Genomic DNA, 18,634 nt, shown 5'->3' on the forward strand with positions numbered 1-18,634 from the left:
ATCAATGCATTCAAAAAGCAAAATAGTTTTGCCTATGTTGATAAATTGGTTTGTGCAATTTTTGTACAGTGAGCTTAATAGACCTACCCATTCACTCACCTGTTATGTTAAAATGTTACCTATACAGGTATTGTATCTGTTATCTGTTATATCTGTAATCTGTTATACAGAAACCAGTTATCCAGAAATTACAGGAAGGCAGTCTCCCACAGACTCCCTTTTAATCAAAAGATTAAAAAAAAAAAAATTCTCTGTAATAGTACTCTGTACTAGATCCCAACTAACTAGTTAACTTAGTTAATTTAAAGTATGGAGATACAATTTATGAAAAGATCACTTATCTGGAAACCCCCAGGTCCCAAGCATTCTGGATAAAAGGTCCTATACCTGTATACCAGAAACCTTGGAAAAACCTTAGAAACTTTCTTTCTCTGAGTTATACATAGTAACATAGTAACATAGTAAGTTAGGTTGAAAAAAGACATACGTCCATCAAGTTCATCCTTAATTCCTATATATAACCTGCCTAACTTCTAGTTGATCCAGAGGAAGGCAAAAACCCCATCTGAAGCCTCTCTAATTTGCTGCAGAGGGGGAAAAAAATCCTTCCTGACTCCAAGATGGCAATTGGACCAGTTCCTAGATGAATTTGTACCTATTGCCTATAACCCTGTAATTCATTACTTGCTAAAAAGCCATTCAACTTCTTCTTGAAGCTTGAGTCCATACACAATTAGATATTGGGTACTAAATTAAATACAGTAAATGGTAAATTGGCCAATTTATGGGCCCAAAACTTCTAACCAAAATTTCTAACCAATTTCTAACCAAACGTTGATTGATCTGGCCAGTTATACAATTGCATCAGCTAAGGACCACACCAGTCTGGTAATGTGGCCCCTACATCAATTCACTAGTCTGCATACTGATCAAATCATTGGGTCAGTCAGATTCACTCCACTGCATCGGTAAGCAAATCAACCCCTATGCATAAAAACTAGATAAGAAGTAAAAATATGTTAAACTTGCATATCACTAAAGGTCCCCATACACGGGACGATAGTAGCTGCCGATATCGGTCCCTCGGCCCCTGTATGGGCACTTCCGACGGGCCTGCCCGACCGATATCTGGCCTGAAATGGGCCAGATCTTGATCGGGCAGGTTAGAAAATCTAGTCGGATCGGGGGCCGCATTAGCTTGTTGATGCGGTCCCCGGACTGACTTTACCTATGCCCGTCATTATAATTGACCAAATGATAGAATTACCCTGGATTCACCAAGCGAGTGGATCTTATGGTGTACCTTAAGGCACTCCATTTAATCAGTCCTGTAGGGACCTTCAGTGCCAAAAAGATTGTGCACATTTGGTCCGATTTATGCCTGTATGTTATTCGCCCACTTAGACTGTAAGCTGTACAGTATAGAGACCTCCTTCCTACATAGTCTTTCATCACATGGAACTTTATTTATTTTATTTATTACAATGCCCGTGCTCCCTGTGTTTATTTTTCTATATTCTAAAAAGGGACAGTGCTGCATATCCTAGTACCATTATATGTAGTTATACATGCATACATACATAAATACATGCACATACATTTAATTCAACAAGGCTAAATTAGCCCCAATGTCTTTATGATCTGTCTTACAGATGTTTGCAAGATTATGCTAATATGAAGTTACAAGAGTGTATGTTTAATAATGAGCCTTTTTTAATGTATGTGGCAATGATGGAGAAAAAGTAAACTGCACAACTTTAGTGGAAAAAAAAGTTTTATGTTTGGAAAAAATTTGGAAACTGTGAACTGTATCACTATACTTGGTGAACACAGCAGGTCCATACACATAGCCATATACCTGTATATAAATGTAAGTGGTGCTCTGTTTGGTGCTCCTGCTGTTTACAGAAGGAATGTATAACTCAGATAAACTATAATCCATATGGCACAGTAGTGTGCATTGGTTTTGATGCTTTTTACTCAGATCTCAGCAGACATTCCTTCTTCAAGTGATTTATACTTGGTGATGCCTCTGAACACAACAAAGGTATCTGCTGAAAAGGTAGATATGCCACATAAATTTTAATCTAATGCTAATATTAGAATAATGTGGTGGTCTCTTTCACAGTAAATACCCCCGTCAGCTATTAAAGAAGAGGATAAGCAGTATAGAGAATTCCCTGTATTTAACCTTTGGTTCAGTTAGCTAGTTTAGGCTTAAGCTACCCATTATAAAGGAATTGCACCACATACTGTAAATCCCATTAACCTGTGTTGACTGTACTCCAAATTCCTTTCTTGCGAAATGTACTTTCTTGCAAGTATTCACCTTTAGGTTAAGGACCCACAGAGCAGTTCAGTTGCCCGCGATAGATCTCTGCTATTTTCTCCTTGTAGATTGTAAGCTCTTTTGGGCAGGGCCCTCTTCACCTCTTGTATCGGTTACTGATTGCTATATATATTACTCTGTATGTCCAATGTATGTAACCCACTTATTGTACAGCGCTGCGGAATATGTTGGCGCTTTATAAATAAATGTTAATGTAATGTAATGTAATCATCCACTAACTGCTCCGAAATGCTTTTCCAACGGCAACAATAGGGGGGGAATTCACAAAAGCGGAGGTAGCCCTTTTTTGGAGTAAAAGTGGTGGAAAACACTTTCTTCAGATTCACAAACAGAAATCTGCCAAAATTCCGACTCAACCGCCACTTTTTCATTTTTGGTGAAAGAAAGACAGTTTACAGACACTTTTGTGAATTTGTCGTTTAAACGACATTTATACGTCGTTTTAACGACATTTTTTCCTGACACTTTTCCCCGACATTTTCAAAATGGCGTAAAGCTCAGTGTAATTCTGTCAGACCAATTCTAAGCTCTTCTGTTTTGTTTTGTTTCCCCCAGTCTCTATTTCACACCTAAGGTAGGGGCTCCATTGGGGGATCATTAACATATTAATGGGGATTAGCAGAGTATTGTTAGGGGACAAGTTTCTGTCTCACCCTAGAACAATAGGTGCAAAAAGCATCATTAACTTTTTATAAACAAGTAAAACACTGATTAAAAAAAGTTTAATTTATATCTTATATATAAAAAGTTTTTACCTCACATTTGCATGATTATGCTAGTTTTAGCTTAATCAATGAGGCAATAATAACTTTTTGTGTGAATATATTGTATACATTTACCCCTCAGGAAATGCCCCAAAGTGAAATGACAAATGGCATATGAAATGCCAAATCCTGCTGGTAAAATCCTTATCCCAAGGCTCCTGTAGCTGTGGAACTGGGTTTGACGGCAGATTTACTAAGAGCTAAAGGCAAATTCATAGAAAGAATGTCTGGAAAATGCAAAATCTGAAAACTGTCTGTTTAAAAGACAAATTCACAAAAGTGGAGATAGAGGTTTGTGAATACGGTGGAAAATCCGACAAATCTATCTCCACTTTTATTTTGTCGGAATATCACCACTTTTGTGAATTCCCCCCTAGGAGTCATGGTGGAAAGTCATGCAAAGTTGCCTGCAGGAGGAAACTTTGCACTCAAACATTTGTGAGATGGTGGAAAATTTGCAAAATGTGTCAACCGCACAACTTTTTAGACGCATGCTATTTTTTTTTATGCAACCACAACTTTTTTGTTGTTACCTCAACATTTTTTCACATGAACGCCACTTTTTTGACGCAGGTGCAACTTTTTCCTCACTTGCAGAATTTATTGCCGCAGCAAATTTTTGTGCGAATCCATGCGATATGCTTATCTCTATGGTAATCCATTATCCAGAAAGCTCCAAATAACGGAAAAGTCATCTCCCATAGACTCCATTATAATCAAATAATTTTAATTTGTAAAAATAATTTCCTTTCTCTATAATAATACATATTTTATATAATAAAACCTTGTACTTGATCCCAGCTACGATGGAATTAATTCTTATTGGAGGCTAACACTCCTTTTGGGTTTATTTGATATTTGAATTATTTTTTAGGCGTGGTAATCCAAATTACGGTAAGACCTCTTATCCAAAAATCCCCAGGTCCCGAGAATTCTGGATAACAGGTCCGTCTGTACAAATTTTACAATTAGAGCACCTTGAAAAACTTTAGCAATCTCATTATAGTTTTATTACCCATACCAAAAAATGTTTTTCATGCTTTTATTTAAAATGTACCTATTATTTTATGTGTTATTTTTTATGCAATTAAACTTGCAAGCTGAATAAAGGAACATATAGCAAACTTTCCATATCTACAGTACTTCTGCAACTGGAGAAGCATAACAAATAAGAAGCCTTGGTATTCGGATCAACACAAGATTGCCTAACTGGGACTGATCGTACACATCTGGGAGCCCACGACCATCTGGATTTTTGTTCCTTACTGATGTTTCTTTTTCAGGTGATGTTTTTTTAAAGTGCCGTTTCAGTGAACAAACAAAAAAATGTTGCCTGATTATTGTGACACTGATTGCACTGGTGACAGGATACAATCAGACTGTGTAATTAAAATTGACAGTACATTGTTTTTAGCCAACGTAGCTTAGGGTTACTTAAAAGGGAACATACACACAGTTGTCTAAAGTAAATCAACCATAAAAGAGAACAGAACCAGAGAGACACTTCTCCACAATTAGCTTACATAGACAGTCTGTGTCTAGTTAACCTTGCAGGAATGCTGGTACAGGTATGGGATCCATTATCTGGAAACCCTTTATCCATAATGTTCTGAATTACGTCAATTACGTAAGGCCATCTCCAATAGACTCCATTATAAGCAAATCATTTACATTTTTAAAAATGATTTCCTTTTTCTTTGTAATAATAAAACAGTACCTTTTACTTTAAAGCCAAATTCATATTGTAGGCAAAACAATCCTATTGGGTTTATTTAATTTTTAAATGATTTTTTAGAAGAGTTAAGATATGGAGATCCAAATTACAGAAAGATTACTTATCTGGAAAACTGCAGGTCATGAACATTCTGAATAATAGATTTCATACCTGTATATACTTATTTGATGTACCTTTGACAAACACTGCTCTATTTATCAATTATACATATGCTGTAGAATTATGTTTAGAAATATAACCAAGAGGCAAATATATCTGCTTGTCATTTTTCTGACAACTAACTGTTTTAACACAAACACAAATTTCTTTATATTTATTCCAAAAAAGTGACAAAAAGTGACTATCTGAAAGATTTATTGTCACAACACACGTGTTGCCCTCATGAGTTTCTATACAAAACACCTGTCACATTACTTTGTTTAAAAAAGTGCCTACAAAAGTAGTACTTGAGTTATCTTACACCTGTAGTAATACCAAAGCCAAAAATTATAGTTAACTAACATGAATGGACTAAAATACTCCAATCTGTCTTACAACTACATAGTAAATAAAGTACCCCCTATTGTAAAATATAGGGATATAATAAGTCACTGAGAAGATCCATGACCGTATAAAAGCTTTTGTGACTTCTAATGTGACTTCTAATATCCTCATATTTTACAGCAGTGGGTACTTTATTTATTATAATATACAAGTTTCAGTGAGTCATACGACAGAAATTACATCACTAATCACTAGGCATCATTTAGAAATATATAATTTAAAGTATATTCATGGCTCTTGTGTTTTATGTACATACACACATAAATAATAAATAATGTACCCCCTGTTGTAAAATATGAGGATATTAGAAGTCACCTTGGAGTTCCATGGCCCCTATAAAAGCACTCCATCTTCTGCCTGGTGCTTTAATATGGTCATGAAACTCCTTGTGATATCCCTATATTTTACAATAGAGGCTACTTTATTCACTATGTAGGGCAGGGGTCCCCAACCTTTTTTACTCGTGAGCCACAGTCAAATGTAAAAAGACTTGGGGAGCAACACAAGCACCATAAAATTTCATGGAGGTGCCAAATAAGGGCTGTGATTGGCTATTAGGGGCTTCTATGCACACTATCAGCTTACAGGGGGCTTTATTTGGTAGGAAATCTTGTTTTTATTCAACCAAAACTTGCCCCCAAGTCAGGAATTCAAAAATAACTCCCTGGTTTGGGGGCACTGAGAGCAACACCCAAGGGATTGGGGAGCAACATGTTGCCCCCGAGCTACTGGTTGGGGATCACTGATGTAGGGAGTACATTATTCACTATATAACTATATACTATGAACTACTATAAACTACTATGAACTCCTATGAACTACTATGAACTACTATGAATACTCACAAATCTATCAGTGGTTAGCTGGGAGCTGTAGTACAGCCATTTTTCACCCTCTGTGAAAGCCAGTTGCCCAATACAATGGAAAGGAAATCTCCGATGAGAACCCCATCCAATTTGTGTAACTCTGACTCCATGTCCATAATTCCTGTTACTGTATCTGGAATCTTTAACAGGCACATTCATTCTATCACAGAACAACAAAACACAAGTATGTCCTCCTTTCTGATGTTTAAATAAAGTGTAATGTCGTGAAGTCAAAATATAACACAGTAATCTTTATATGTAAGGGAAGAGCAAGCAGACAGACAAAGTTATGGTAAGAAGCATGGTCATTGGAGAATTATAGGCATCTATGATATAAAAAAAAAAAAACCTAGTGGGCACAAAGGCACAGTTTTTGAAGGGTTTATACCCCCCTTTAACAATAGTATTGAAACATAACCAAATATACACATATAATGCTGACCAAAGACCTTTAAATGTATTTTCTTCCAATGTAGAGCATGTAGCAATGTTCCCTCAATGAAGGTAATACAGATTAGTCCCATTAGTCCTGTATAAATAGTTCTAAATGCATGGCTGGGCACACCTGCACATAATAACATTAAATATTAGCCAATTACAATCTAAACTACATTTGTTGTTATGCTAGGTTACAGGAACAATAAAACAACAGTCCACTTATTTTCCCCAAGCAACTCAGTATAGAGTTTCTTTAAACCACATAACAATTCGGTTTATGGTTGGTGTTATATGTGCACTATTGGTGCTGGCCTAATTTCTCATTAGAGAAGATCTAAACCTGCATCCTAATTTTATCTGACATCATGTTTGGTCCTACAGATTCATAGCAGTCAGTCCAATAAGCTTGGGAGATGATTCATTAAAGCATGTAGGTAGACAAAATAACCATCTATGCCAAAGTGAGAATTGTTATGACAGTGAACATGAAAATTACTGAGTTATATGTGCAGAATAAAGATGGAGATGCAATGTTGTCTCTTAATTAAATAGCAGTTTTAGAACTACAAGTTTAGTGATGCCACAAGATGGGGCTAGAGACAGCAGGGAAAAGCCAAGACGGGACAGGACTATGACGTGGGGATCAACGATTGGCCACCTCAGAAACCTGGGCTGTCCAGGTTGAAACCGGACAGGTGGCAACCCTGATTCCAAATGACATGCCTTACAAATGCTTGGTATTTAAGTATTTAATGTTACGGGAACAAAGCTGTGTCAACAGTTCATATATTAGCAGGTTTGTGTATTTCATTTAGGAATTGTTTAATTTGCTTCACAAAAAGCTGATCGTGTTTGCAAACCCATTTTGCACAAGGTTCCATTAAATTGAACATGAACTGCTATTGTCCTTTGGTATTTTGTCCTAAAAAGAGAGTTCATCTTGCTACACTGGATACTGAACAGAACTTTATTAAAGCCAAATATGGCAAGAAGGAGCTTTTTCCACTCTGCTAGATAGCTTCAAAACATACACAACCATATTTATATTTCAGATATTTTTATGCCAAGCTGAAAAATTATTATACTTAAAAAAAACATATCTATAGAAACAAGTTAAACAATTAGTTCAACAAGAACAAATATTATAAGTAATTTAGATGTTAAGGCAAATAAAGCCTCATGCTGACAGATTTATAAGTTTCAGCAACCTATTAACCAGACACGAAAACATAATATTTAGAAAGTCTACTTGTATTTAATGAAATATTTTGTTATTCTTGTCTAGTAATCTATGAAGTATAATGACATAATGAAAATGCAAACTTGTCATTCTTTCAAATCGTACTTGCCAGAGGATCAAAGAGTCCTTGGGTTGTCGTCAAACATGTTGTATTGACGTTAAAACTAACTAGTGTTTTTCCTCAAGAGAAAAAACAGCTGGAATCCAAACCTTTTGACCTTTTCTTTAAAGGGGAATGTAATTATCAGAAAAATAAGTGGCTTTATGCAGTGTCACTATCTCCTCTGTCCAATATTACTCAATTATGCAAAAAATGTCAGTAATTGATTTTTTAAAAATGGAAAGCTGTGAATTTGATTGATTTGCCGTTTATAAACTGCAATTTGAAATGCTGTAAATGCGAGAATAAAAATTAGGAAACATTTGAGAATGAAACATAGGGAAGGGTTCATAAAGGATTTACATATTTTACCGAGTGACAATGATACTTACCACTTAAAAAAATAACACTTCTTTCAGATTTAACAAATGCTTTTCTATGCTACAGTAACCCAAAAAAGAGTTTTTACGATTTGCTAATCCCCCAGGAACTTGTTCATTTTTGGGCATAACAGTTGAGATGGTTAGATGCTTTGATAAATGTTTCAATTTATAAAACACTTTCTTAGCTTCTTAATGTCAAAATCCCACATCCTCTTAATCAAATCTGACTGCTAAAAAGCCAATTCATGTCATTACCACATACATTAGGGGTAATTTACTGAACTCCCAGGACATGAGTGTTAATGCACTAAGGGGTGCAAGATCCCCGGGGAAAGTTGCACACTGTACCGATTGCTGGTTTAAAATTCAGTGGACAGAGCAGCGAGGGCACAGGCCAGCCCTGGCCAGGTCTCTCCAAAACACAGGGATGTGCGGCAGTGCTAAAAGACCAGAACAGCCAGTGTGCAGAGCGATGACTATGGCCTTTTTGGCATCTTACACACTGCATTACCATATGTATTATGTCTGATAAGAAATAGAAATCAGTAAAGCATCCCCTACACATCAGTATTTCAAACCAAACATGGAATTACATTTACTCAGCAACCATCACTATTATAGTTTAAACAAGAAATTACAATCACTCCTCAAAATCCTACTAAAGTATTAGCTTTCTGTAACACATGTCCTGCTTTTATAATATGACCATTGTCATACAGTATTATACTGTATACAATTTTGTAAATGTTTTGACCAAACTGCATGACCATTTTGTCAGAAGATAACTGGGTCAACTTAACTTGCTTCATGTATGAGTAACTTGGAACTGCATGGGCTATGCCCATAACTGACAAGTCCTGTCAGTGGAATTTGACTGTCCATATGTATGATCGAATTGTACTAAGGTCTGATATTTCATCTTGTATATACAGCCTTTGCATGGTAAGCAAACGTCTCCTTTTTCTACCAACAGTGTATGTTCTAAGCAAAGATGGTACAAGTATGGAATCTGTTATACAGAAACCCATTATCCAGGGTGCTTCTAATTCTGGGTGGCCATCTCCCATAGACTCCGTTTTTGTCAAATACTTTTTACCAGTAGTAATAAAACAATAGCTTGTTCTTAACTAAGATATAATATTTCCTTATTGGAGGAAAAACCTATTGGGTTCAGTTAATGTATAAAATATATTTTAGTAGACCTGGTATGGAGATCTAAATTACAAAAAGTTATCTGAAAAGTTTCAGGTCCTGAGCTTTTTGGATAACAGGTCCTATACCTGTATAACATTTTATCCAGCCAAAAAGTTACAGGTTAATGTTTTAAAATAACAAAAGTGATTGCTACACATATTGGCTAAATAAGATGATAATTATAGCATGCTTTTAAAACACTCCATTTCCTACCATATGTGTTGACTACCTAATAATAACCAAACAGCAAAAACTCAATTTAGAAAAAAACCAAAATAAATAGAATATATTTACTAATGCTAACTTATACAACGTACAAATATGAAATTTATTATATAGAGTCCTGCTGTTTTGGAAAATGGTTGTTTTCTTTCAGAAAAAGTGATATCACTAGATTATTATGCTTTCACATGTTAGTATATTTTGTAGTACTCATATCACTGTTTAGATTTTCTGACAGGGGTACTTTATGTTGAATTAGCCATTATCTCAAAGGTTTCTTTACATTTATTACACTGCTGTCTTTGGCAGTATTCATCTAATTTAACTCTGAGTGCAGAGGAGATGAGAGATGAGAGTCCTTGCTGAGGCAAAACAAAAATTTTTTGTAGTGATCATCAGGGAAAGCTGAGGGTATCTAAACTTTTGTTCCTATTGGCAGCTGCTTCTGCCTATAGGTGAGTAGCACTCTACAATTATTACTTCTGTCTTCCCAAGTAAGAAACCTGTAGGGTTTCTGAACTATTAAAGGTTGTGAACTCTGAACTATTAGATTAAAAGAAATTAAAAGAAATGTAGGATATTTTTAAATACCTGTGGATGGCTAAATAAGACAGTTTGTAGTGGGTCAGATAACAGTCAAGTCCACCCTTACACAGCCAATGTATTCACTTTATAGCTAAATTGTACCAAAAAACAGATTGTGTCACCTTGTAATAAACCTAGCTCTATGAAATCAAATACAAAGGCCTACTAATCAAACAGCAAACTGATTTTAATGTGAATATTCATCATATGTTAAATTATCATAATTGAATTGAATCAGTTAGCATTTCTATCCAGAGACATTGTACCACACTTTAGGTTCAATGTCAACTAAAAAAAAAAATGTAATAAATATACGAACCATCTTTAATCTGAATTCCACAGTATATAAAATATCTCTGTGTCATAATTAAAAATTAAGAATAAGGTTAAAGATTTTTAGACTGGATTCTAGATAAAGAAAAGCTGAACAGTAATATGGTGCAAGAAGCAAAACACAACCTGCAACACAGTCTGCAAATAGTGTTTTTATCTCTATTGTTAGTCATGAATCCTACAATGTTAGATTTTAAGGTCCCATTTTATCTTTGATTTTTAAAGTCAGTCATCAGGGTTTATTATCATGTACTTTTTGTCTATCACTCATTCTCAGTCATGTACTTATTTCATGATACATTAAATACATTATACTCCCTGTTGGGTTATAAAGATATATTTTTTGCATGCAATTTATCTACATTGGCTGAAATAACACTTTTTTGTTCCTAAAACCTGTCCCCTCTAATTGAAAAACAACAAATGATACTGATCAGGATAAAACATACATAGCAAAACACAACAATATACTGCATATGCAAATCTGAATTCATAACAATCCTCATAATTACCTTCCTAATATAAGTCTTCCTTTCTGCTGCATAATACATTTTACAGCACTTTTAAGCCATAACCAAATAAAACAATCCAAACTTCCATGTAGCAGCAAAAACAGCCCCTTCATAATTGTTATACTATAATGACAATGGATCACATAGGCAAACTCAGAGCACTAATACTAACTACTTGCGTACGTATATCTTTATTTAGAAAGTGCTACTTATGTAAACAGCGCTGTACAGTAGAATAGATTTATACAGCAGGGGTTATTAAAATAATAATAGATAAATACAAAGTATAACAATACATATAAATAAATACAAGGTACAGCTGCAATAAGTTAAGAATCAAAGAGACAAGAGGATAGAGGTCCCTGCCCCGTACTGTGAAAATAAAGTATTACACCCATACTTGACTAGCCATTCGGAGAAATCCTTATTATCCCTTATTACATATACCTGTATATTTACAGATTACTAAGACGTTCCATAAATATAGTTTAACATATCATGGAAAAAAATTAATGAAAAAATGAATTAAAATAGACTCAGCAAGTAGGAACACCATTTCATGTCTTAAAGAAGAAGGAAAGGTGAAATCACAGTGATTATAATAACTTACCTGATACCCCGGGTTGGTGCTCCTTTTAGCAGAAACTGCACTGGCCTGGGGTACTGGTTTGCTTCATCATTCTTCAATCGCCCCAGGGTGGTGCATGTGCAGTAGAGTTAAAAAGACAGCATTTCACTCTGCTGCATATGCACACCTGATGGGAAGTAGGCGGAAGCAGGGAAAAGATCAGTCTGTAGTGCTCTCTCATAAGCACCCCGGTCCGATGCAGTTTTCTGCTAACAGAAGCACAGGATCAGGTGCATGATTATAATTATTAGGGGGGTGCCTAACATTTAGAACACCCCAGGGGTTTTACCTTTCCTTCTCCTTTACAACTGCCAATTTCACTGCAGGTATCAGGTAGTTTTATGGATTAGTTGTAATGCTGGCAAATTTTCAAAAGTGACGTGGAACAAAAGTAACAAAATTGTCATTATTGTGCCACTAAATTGTCATGAAGGTACCAAAAATACTTTATAGTGAAATGGGCCAAATAATGTAACATTCTCCCCTACATTGTCATTGAAACTGAAAAAGTTCTAAGGAAAACTTATGACATAAACAAGAAGGTTAAAAAATATGTCTGTGAGTTTTTTGGGGTTTTTTGGTTTTTTTTATACTGCAATTACATATTTAGATGCCAGTACAACATTTTCTTTACCAGGAATTTTCTAAATTTCCCACTTAAATGTACTGTTGAAAATATTCAACAAATGCTTGCAAACTGTCTGCACCGCTGCTTGTGCATGTACCTCTAGTTGTTAGGATCAAATGTATGACGTGAAATATGTGCCATATAATTCTGTATAATAACACGGTAATTCAAATAAAACTGTCAAGAGAAACTTGCTCATTCTGTGTCTGTGTGCTATTAGCTCTTTAATGTTTACTGGGTTCATACAGAGTGCACATTCAAAGAAAGAGCAGTATGGACAAGTTAGATTAGAAAATACTCTCACATTTCCTCATTTTACAGTGTCTCTATTTCATCATATGCATTTAAAAGGTAGCAATAATGGTGATATTGATTATTTATTGCAGCTATATATGCTGTTCTATGAAGCATGCGCAAACAGTAGATTCAAAGATACTTTTAAATAAGAGCTCAGTAATAAACATTGATGGCATTTGCGATCTATATGCGAAATATAACATTATCATTATATGGAAAAACACATACAAACATACTGAACTGAGTCTGGCTGAAGATTTGTTGAAGAGTTGTTGCTTTGTTTTCTAAATATATATAAACACCAGCTGGTTAAGTGCTTTCCTTCTCATTTATCTTAAGTTTGCACCCAGACAAGATGTCACTACTTATTGAGTTAACAAAGTTTATAAAGTAGTGGAACATTTATCTCCCAGCTATTAGAAAGAGCCTATGCAGACTCTGAAGCTGGCCATACACGAGTACATTTTTAAAAGATCTTTCTGTTATCATAGGACCAAGCTTAACGTGAAACGATCATTTAAAAGTACGATTTGTCATTAATGAAAACGACGATTTCAAGTGACATCGTCTAGTTAAAGCTAAGAAAAAACTGTGGGAGCTGACTGCTTGGTCCTGCAAACAATTGGACAATGGACAAATTTAATGTAAAAGATGAACATTTTTAACCTGCCCAATTGATTTTTTGACCGATGTTGGATGAAAGGTTGCTATATGTACAATCGTTTGGTGCACACTTACCTTACAACAATTTAATGGTTTTGTCGGACCGCACTAAAATTGGTTGTAAAGTAAAGAAAAATCTTTATGTGTATTCCCAGCTTAAAGGGCTGATTTATCAACATTCAAATTAGAATTTTTATCCAAAACACAAAAACTTTAAAAGTAAAACTACAGCATCCAAGTAAATTGTGAGTTTTTTAAATTTAACCCATTAAATTTGACCCACTGAAAATGATGAGTAGAATGCAATTATGTTACATTTGAGTTTTTTCATGGTCTTATTTTTTATAAATAAGAACACATTCATATTTGGTATGATTTGGGGGGCATTTACTAATGTTTAGTTTTGATTTCACAATTCATAACTTTTTGCACCAAAAAAGTTATTTTTTTGTGATTTATTATACAACAAAACTGAGACAAATCCAAAAAATGATGCCATTAAAAGCTGTCAATTTCATGTAGAAGTCACCGGCAGATGAGCTTTTTACAACTATAAGATCTTTCTTTGCTTTGTGGCTTTAGAAATTTTTAAATTGCTCATCTGTGAGACAATACGAAAAAGTCACGGTTTTCATGTTTTTTCCGCATCTTTTTAGGATCATGCTTTCGAATCTTTTGATAAATTACTCAACAGTTCTGTTTTTTGCGGGGAACGACTTTAGTCGTCAGTCTCTACAAGTCTCTAAAACCACGATAAATTCCCCCCATAGAGCTTATTTGAATAAGAAGAAAATAGAAAAATTTGCAAACTCAAATTTTGATAAATAAGCCTCCAAGTTTGATTTCATCCCCAGAATGTGGATAACATATAAATGTGTGTTTGCTATTGTGCAATTCTGCAATTGACAATAAATCCATACACTCTATACATCCAGTATTCAGACTATTCTGCTTATGTATTGAAGTTGGAAAGTCTCACACTTCCCATAATTCAAAACTGATAATTTAGTGCTCTAGCCATGAGTTGTCATTGCCCTAAGATTTATTGTTCTGTTTTCTCATACAAGAGAAGAAAACAAGCAAAAGAGAAGCAGGAGGGGATGTTAGACACTCTGCAGGCCAACTACCAACCATTTTAAGAAGACAAATGGCAGTTGTTTAAAACTCGCAAACAATTAAGCCTAAATAAAACAGGTATCCCCTTATTGTACAATAGGCAGATAAATAATATGGTTTTAAATTTTAGGAGATTTACTATTTTATTTATTCTTTTAATGCTAAGCCCTCTTTGTTACCCTCTTACACATATATAAATGTCCTGCATATTGTCTCTTGAAATAGAATTCTTACCTGTCAGAGTCAGATTGCTGTAAGTGTTTGAGAGCTGTTCTTTCATCAAAACAAGATGCATTTGAGCTGCCTTTTCCCTTTGCAGTTCCAGCATGGTATCCGGGTGCTGGGCAATATTGCAGCCTTTCTGCTTGTCAAGAGAAATATCACTACGCACAATGTCTGTAATGCAAAAATAAGATACACGGCATAGATATATAAGGACTTTGGCAAGTACAATTCATTTAATACTGTTTATTTGATAAAGACATACATGTTATTTCAACAATATGTAATATTTTAGGACATATGCATGATTATGCAAATAAAAAATCTCATTAAGTTGTGTTACTTCTTGTAGATATTGGTCAAAAATACCTTTTGGGAAAATATAAACTTCAGGATCAAAATGCCAAAATATATCTATATAGCATTGAAATGATATGGTGTCATTATTACATTTATGTTCAGTATTACTAAAAGCATTCTAAAGAACAATATTCACTAATATGTTATAATTTTTTTATATTTTATACATTTTTATATTTTATACATATTTTAGACAATATTTTACATTTCTCTGGCAATAACTTTCCTTTCCTTGGCTATAGTTTTCACAGTACACTCAGGGGAAGATTAAAGATCCACTGAGCGTCAAGCTGGGGGTGTAACAAAATGAAAGCACCCTAAAGAACTCATGTCACGTTTTGTTATAACAATTTTCCCCAAACTCAACAATCAATGGATCAAAAATCTGCCCCCCCATGTGAAATTAGTGTTTTATTAAGATGAATGAGGTTTATATGGGCAAAGGAAATATCAGTTTAACCCTCTCTGTGCCACATACATGCAACCTATATGCTGGGAAACAAGTCCTCTAAATATCAGCAACACTGTGCCTACATTCTTCAAAAATTTGAGGGATAGGCTTGGGTCTGTTTTTTTTCAGATTTGTTTCAAAGTGTTGGCCTCAGTAGGTTTTTTTCCAACTGTAAATTTGAGTGCAAAGCACACAATTGCACCCAAAATTCCACTTTTAAATACTATTCACAAAGGCACTTGCACCTATACATGTCCCTTGCAATTTAGGCAAACCAAAAACCATCTTGCAGTGCAGAGTCCTTTGATGAACTGTGCAGAACTGCATGCAAGTTCCAAAGTACAGGGAGCGAGAATACATGGGAGCCCTCGAATCAACAGCAGGTATTTTTGTTGCCCCTTGTACGTTGTAACAAAACATGCAACTGACTTGCGCCTAGAGAATCACACAATGCCATTTTTGTGCACACAGCCTCAGGTCTGTTTCTAGTTTGGCTCATCATAAGATTCTAGTCAGATTTTTTTCCCCCAGTCTTTGCATACCATGATACAGAATGTATGTATAGGTGTCTTGAGGGTAAACACTACAAAATGAACTTTTAATAAACAGCCCACCTTTGCTGTGTATGGTACAGGATTGTGACCCGTTATCCAAACAGGGGTTTTTCCAGGGGTCTTTCCGTAATTTGAATTTCCACACTTTAAAGTCTACTAACAAATCGTTTAAACCTTAAATGCAATAGGATTTTTTGCCTCCAATAAGGATTAATTATATCTTAGTTGGAATCAAGTACAACGTTCTGTTTTATTATTACAGAGAAAAAGGAACTGGAGTCTACAGGAAGGCCTTCCTGTAAATCAGAGCTTTCTGAATAACAGGTTTCTGGATTCTATGTAGTTGTAACTGTAGACCTAAACATATGATACATCAGCCAAGCTATTTATATATGGTTTGTTTACATCACTTGCAATAGGGAGAAAGCTGATATCAACCTTTTTTTAATTTATTTTATTCTGTGAGGAAATTGGCAAAAACCATGCAATTTTGCAAAGACCATACAGTATATTTTATTCAGAAGCTGCAAATACATTTATCCCAATTTTAAGACTTTAAATTAAATTGCCTTTTCTAATTTTTAATGGTTTGTCATGTTTCTATGAATATATATATATTATAAAAACACATATTTCTGGGAAGACTTGCATACATATTTCTGGATGTAAGAAAACAAGTATGGCAAATCTAACTAGCTGAAGGGATGTATTTTAAAAAAAAAAATCTAGCCTATATTTCACAAATAAGGGGTATGAAACCACACAGAGTGCATCCCCAATTGTTGCAGTTGTTATTGCTGCAGTTTTGGGGAGTTTGGTGGTTGCTTGGTTGCTACTTTATGTGCCATAACTATGGATTACTATTCTTTTCAGATAATGTTGCTCATTTTTAAAAGTTTTTTTTCACCTTGACAGGGATGTGTCTGTATTTAATTTTGAGGAAAATCAAAAAAGAAAGAACTCCAATAGGGGAATGTAATATAAGTTGCTAACGGATAAAACTTTCACAATGCAACTAAAAATTTGCCTTTGCACGAATGTTAAAAAAAATGTTTTGTGAACCCTATGCCTTACATGTGACAGTAGGGTAGGAAAAGCGCATTTATTAGCTTGCGCCAGGGCGCAGTGTATGTCAGAAAACTTCTTAATGAAGAAGTAGTTATTTTTGTGCTAACATTTACGCCATCTTCAAGCACCTCTTAAAAATTTGCAATGTAATAAAAGTTTAGTGAACAGAACTACACTGCAAGCACCACTAAACTTTCTTAAAAGTGGCATTTTACACATTATGCAATTATGTCTAAAAACTAGGAGGTACTGTACATAGTTTCTTAAAATTCTTAACTTGAGAAGTTAGTTTACTTTTCGATGATAGTTACACAAAGTTAAAGAATACCTATCACCTCAAAATAGTTTCCCCCACTGGAGGTGGGGGCTAACAGAGTCCAAACCATTTTAGGTGGTAGGTGCCCTTTAACTGGAAAATGTGTTAATACATTTGTTCTTGGTTAAAACTTCTATGTTGTTTTGTTTTTTGTTGTCTCCCGAGAAATATCTAACACAATTACACAATCTGTAATGTCCCTTATTTGTCCCGTATATTTCCTAAGTTCTCTTTGATAAACTTCTATTCTATTTCATTCTAAATTCTTTAACTAACTAATAATAATAAGTATAATTGTAGCTGTTTTTTAGAGAAAAAGCTGTTGAGTATTGAAAATTGAGTCCATTTTGAATCAGGGGTTAAATTTTTACTCACACAATTATAATTTTTACTGAAGCATTGATAAATTATTAGAATACATTATTAAGCATTTAGTTCTACGCATAATTTGTACTGACAAAATAAGCACCCCTTAGGACCCATCTATTGTTTTCTACCCCAATTTGTAATTGCTGTGCTACAACTGTGAAGCACTCAAGGCAGCAGTTCCCAAAATGTGAGACACAGAGCCAAAGATGGCACATCCCAGCCTGAGAACTTAAGGGTCAATTAGGGTAAACTCTAGCAAGAATGCCTATTTAGGGGAGAAAACTTTTTTGCTGTCATAAATATTCTTGCAATTATGGCTAAATGGCTGATACAGTAATGTTTATGTATGCAGCCTTGTTTACAAACCTGGTGCAAGGTAAGGTAACCAATCAGGGTTAGGCATAATTCTTTGCATCCAATTATTAGGGGCATATTTATTATACTGTTTAAAAAAATTACACCAATTTTACAGCGTTTTTTACCCAGCATAATAAATATGCCCCTTAGAATGCAAAGAGATGTGCTTGACAGTGAGGGCACCTCTAAGGTCACAAAGTTCTCAATGGGGGCTTGTGAATGCAAGGTGCATCTGGTACAAGGATATGAATGCAATATTCTGTGCACAAGGGAACCCAGATATGGGATATACTGGTCATGTTTGCATTCGGTTAATGGATAACCATAATGTCTGCGAAGG

The 18,634-nt window shown here is 34.8% G+C and overlaps 1 protein-coding gene across 1 annotated transcript in view; it reads right to left on the reverse strand.

Moving 5' to 3' along the window:
• Window positions 1-18,634, reverse strand: part of hpse2 (heparanase 2 (inactive)) — a 142,254-nt gene that overhangs the window by 114,767 nt on the left and 8,853 nt on the right. Inside the window, exon 3 of the mRNA XM_018095632.2 lies at window positions 14,832-14,993. Within this exon, the coding sequence (XP_017951121.2) occupies window positions 14,832-14,993 (162 nt within the window). The remainder of the gene's footprint in view (window positions 1-14,831; window positions 14,994-18,634) is intronic.

The sequence above is a fragment of the Xenopus tropicalis genome, chromosome 7 (assembly GCF_000004195.4).
Source record: "Xenopus tropicalis strain Nigerian chromosome 7, UCB_Xtro_10.0, whole genome shotgun sequence".
In the NCBI taxonomy this organism is placed as follows: domain Eukaryota; kingdom Metazoa; phylum Chordata; class Amphibia; order Anura; family Pipidae; genus Xenopus; species Xenopus tropicalis.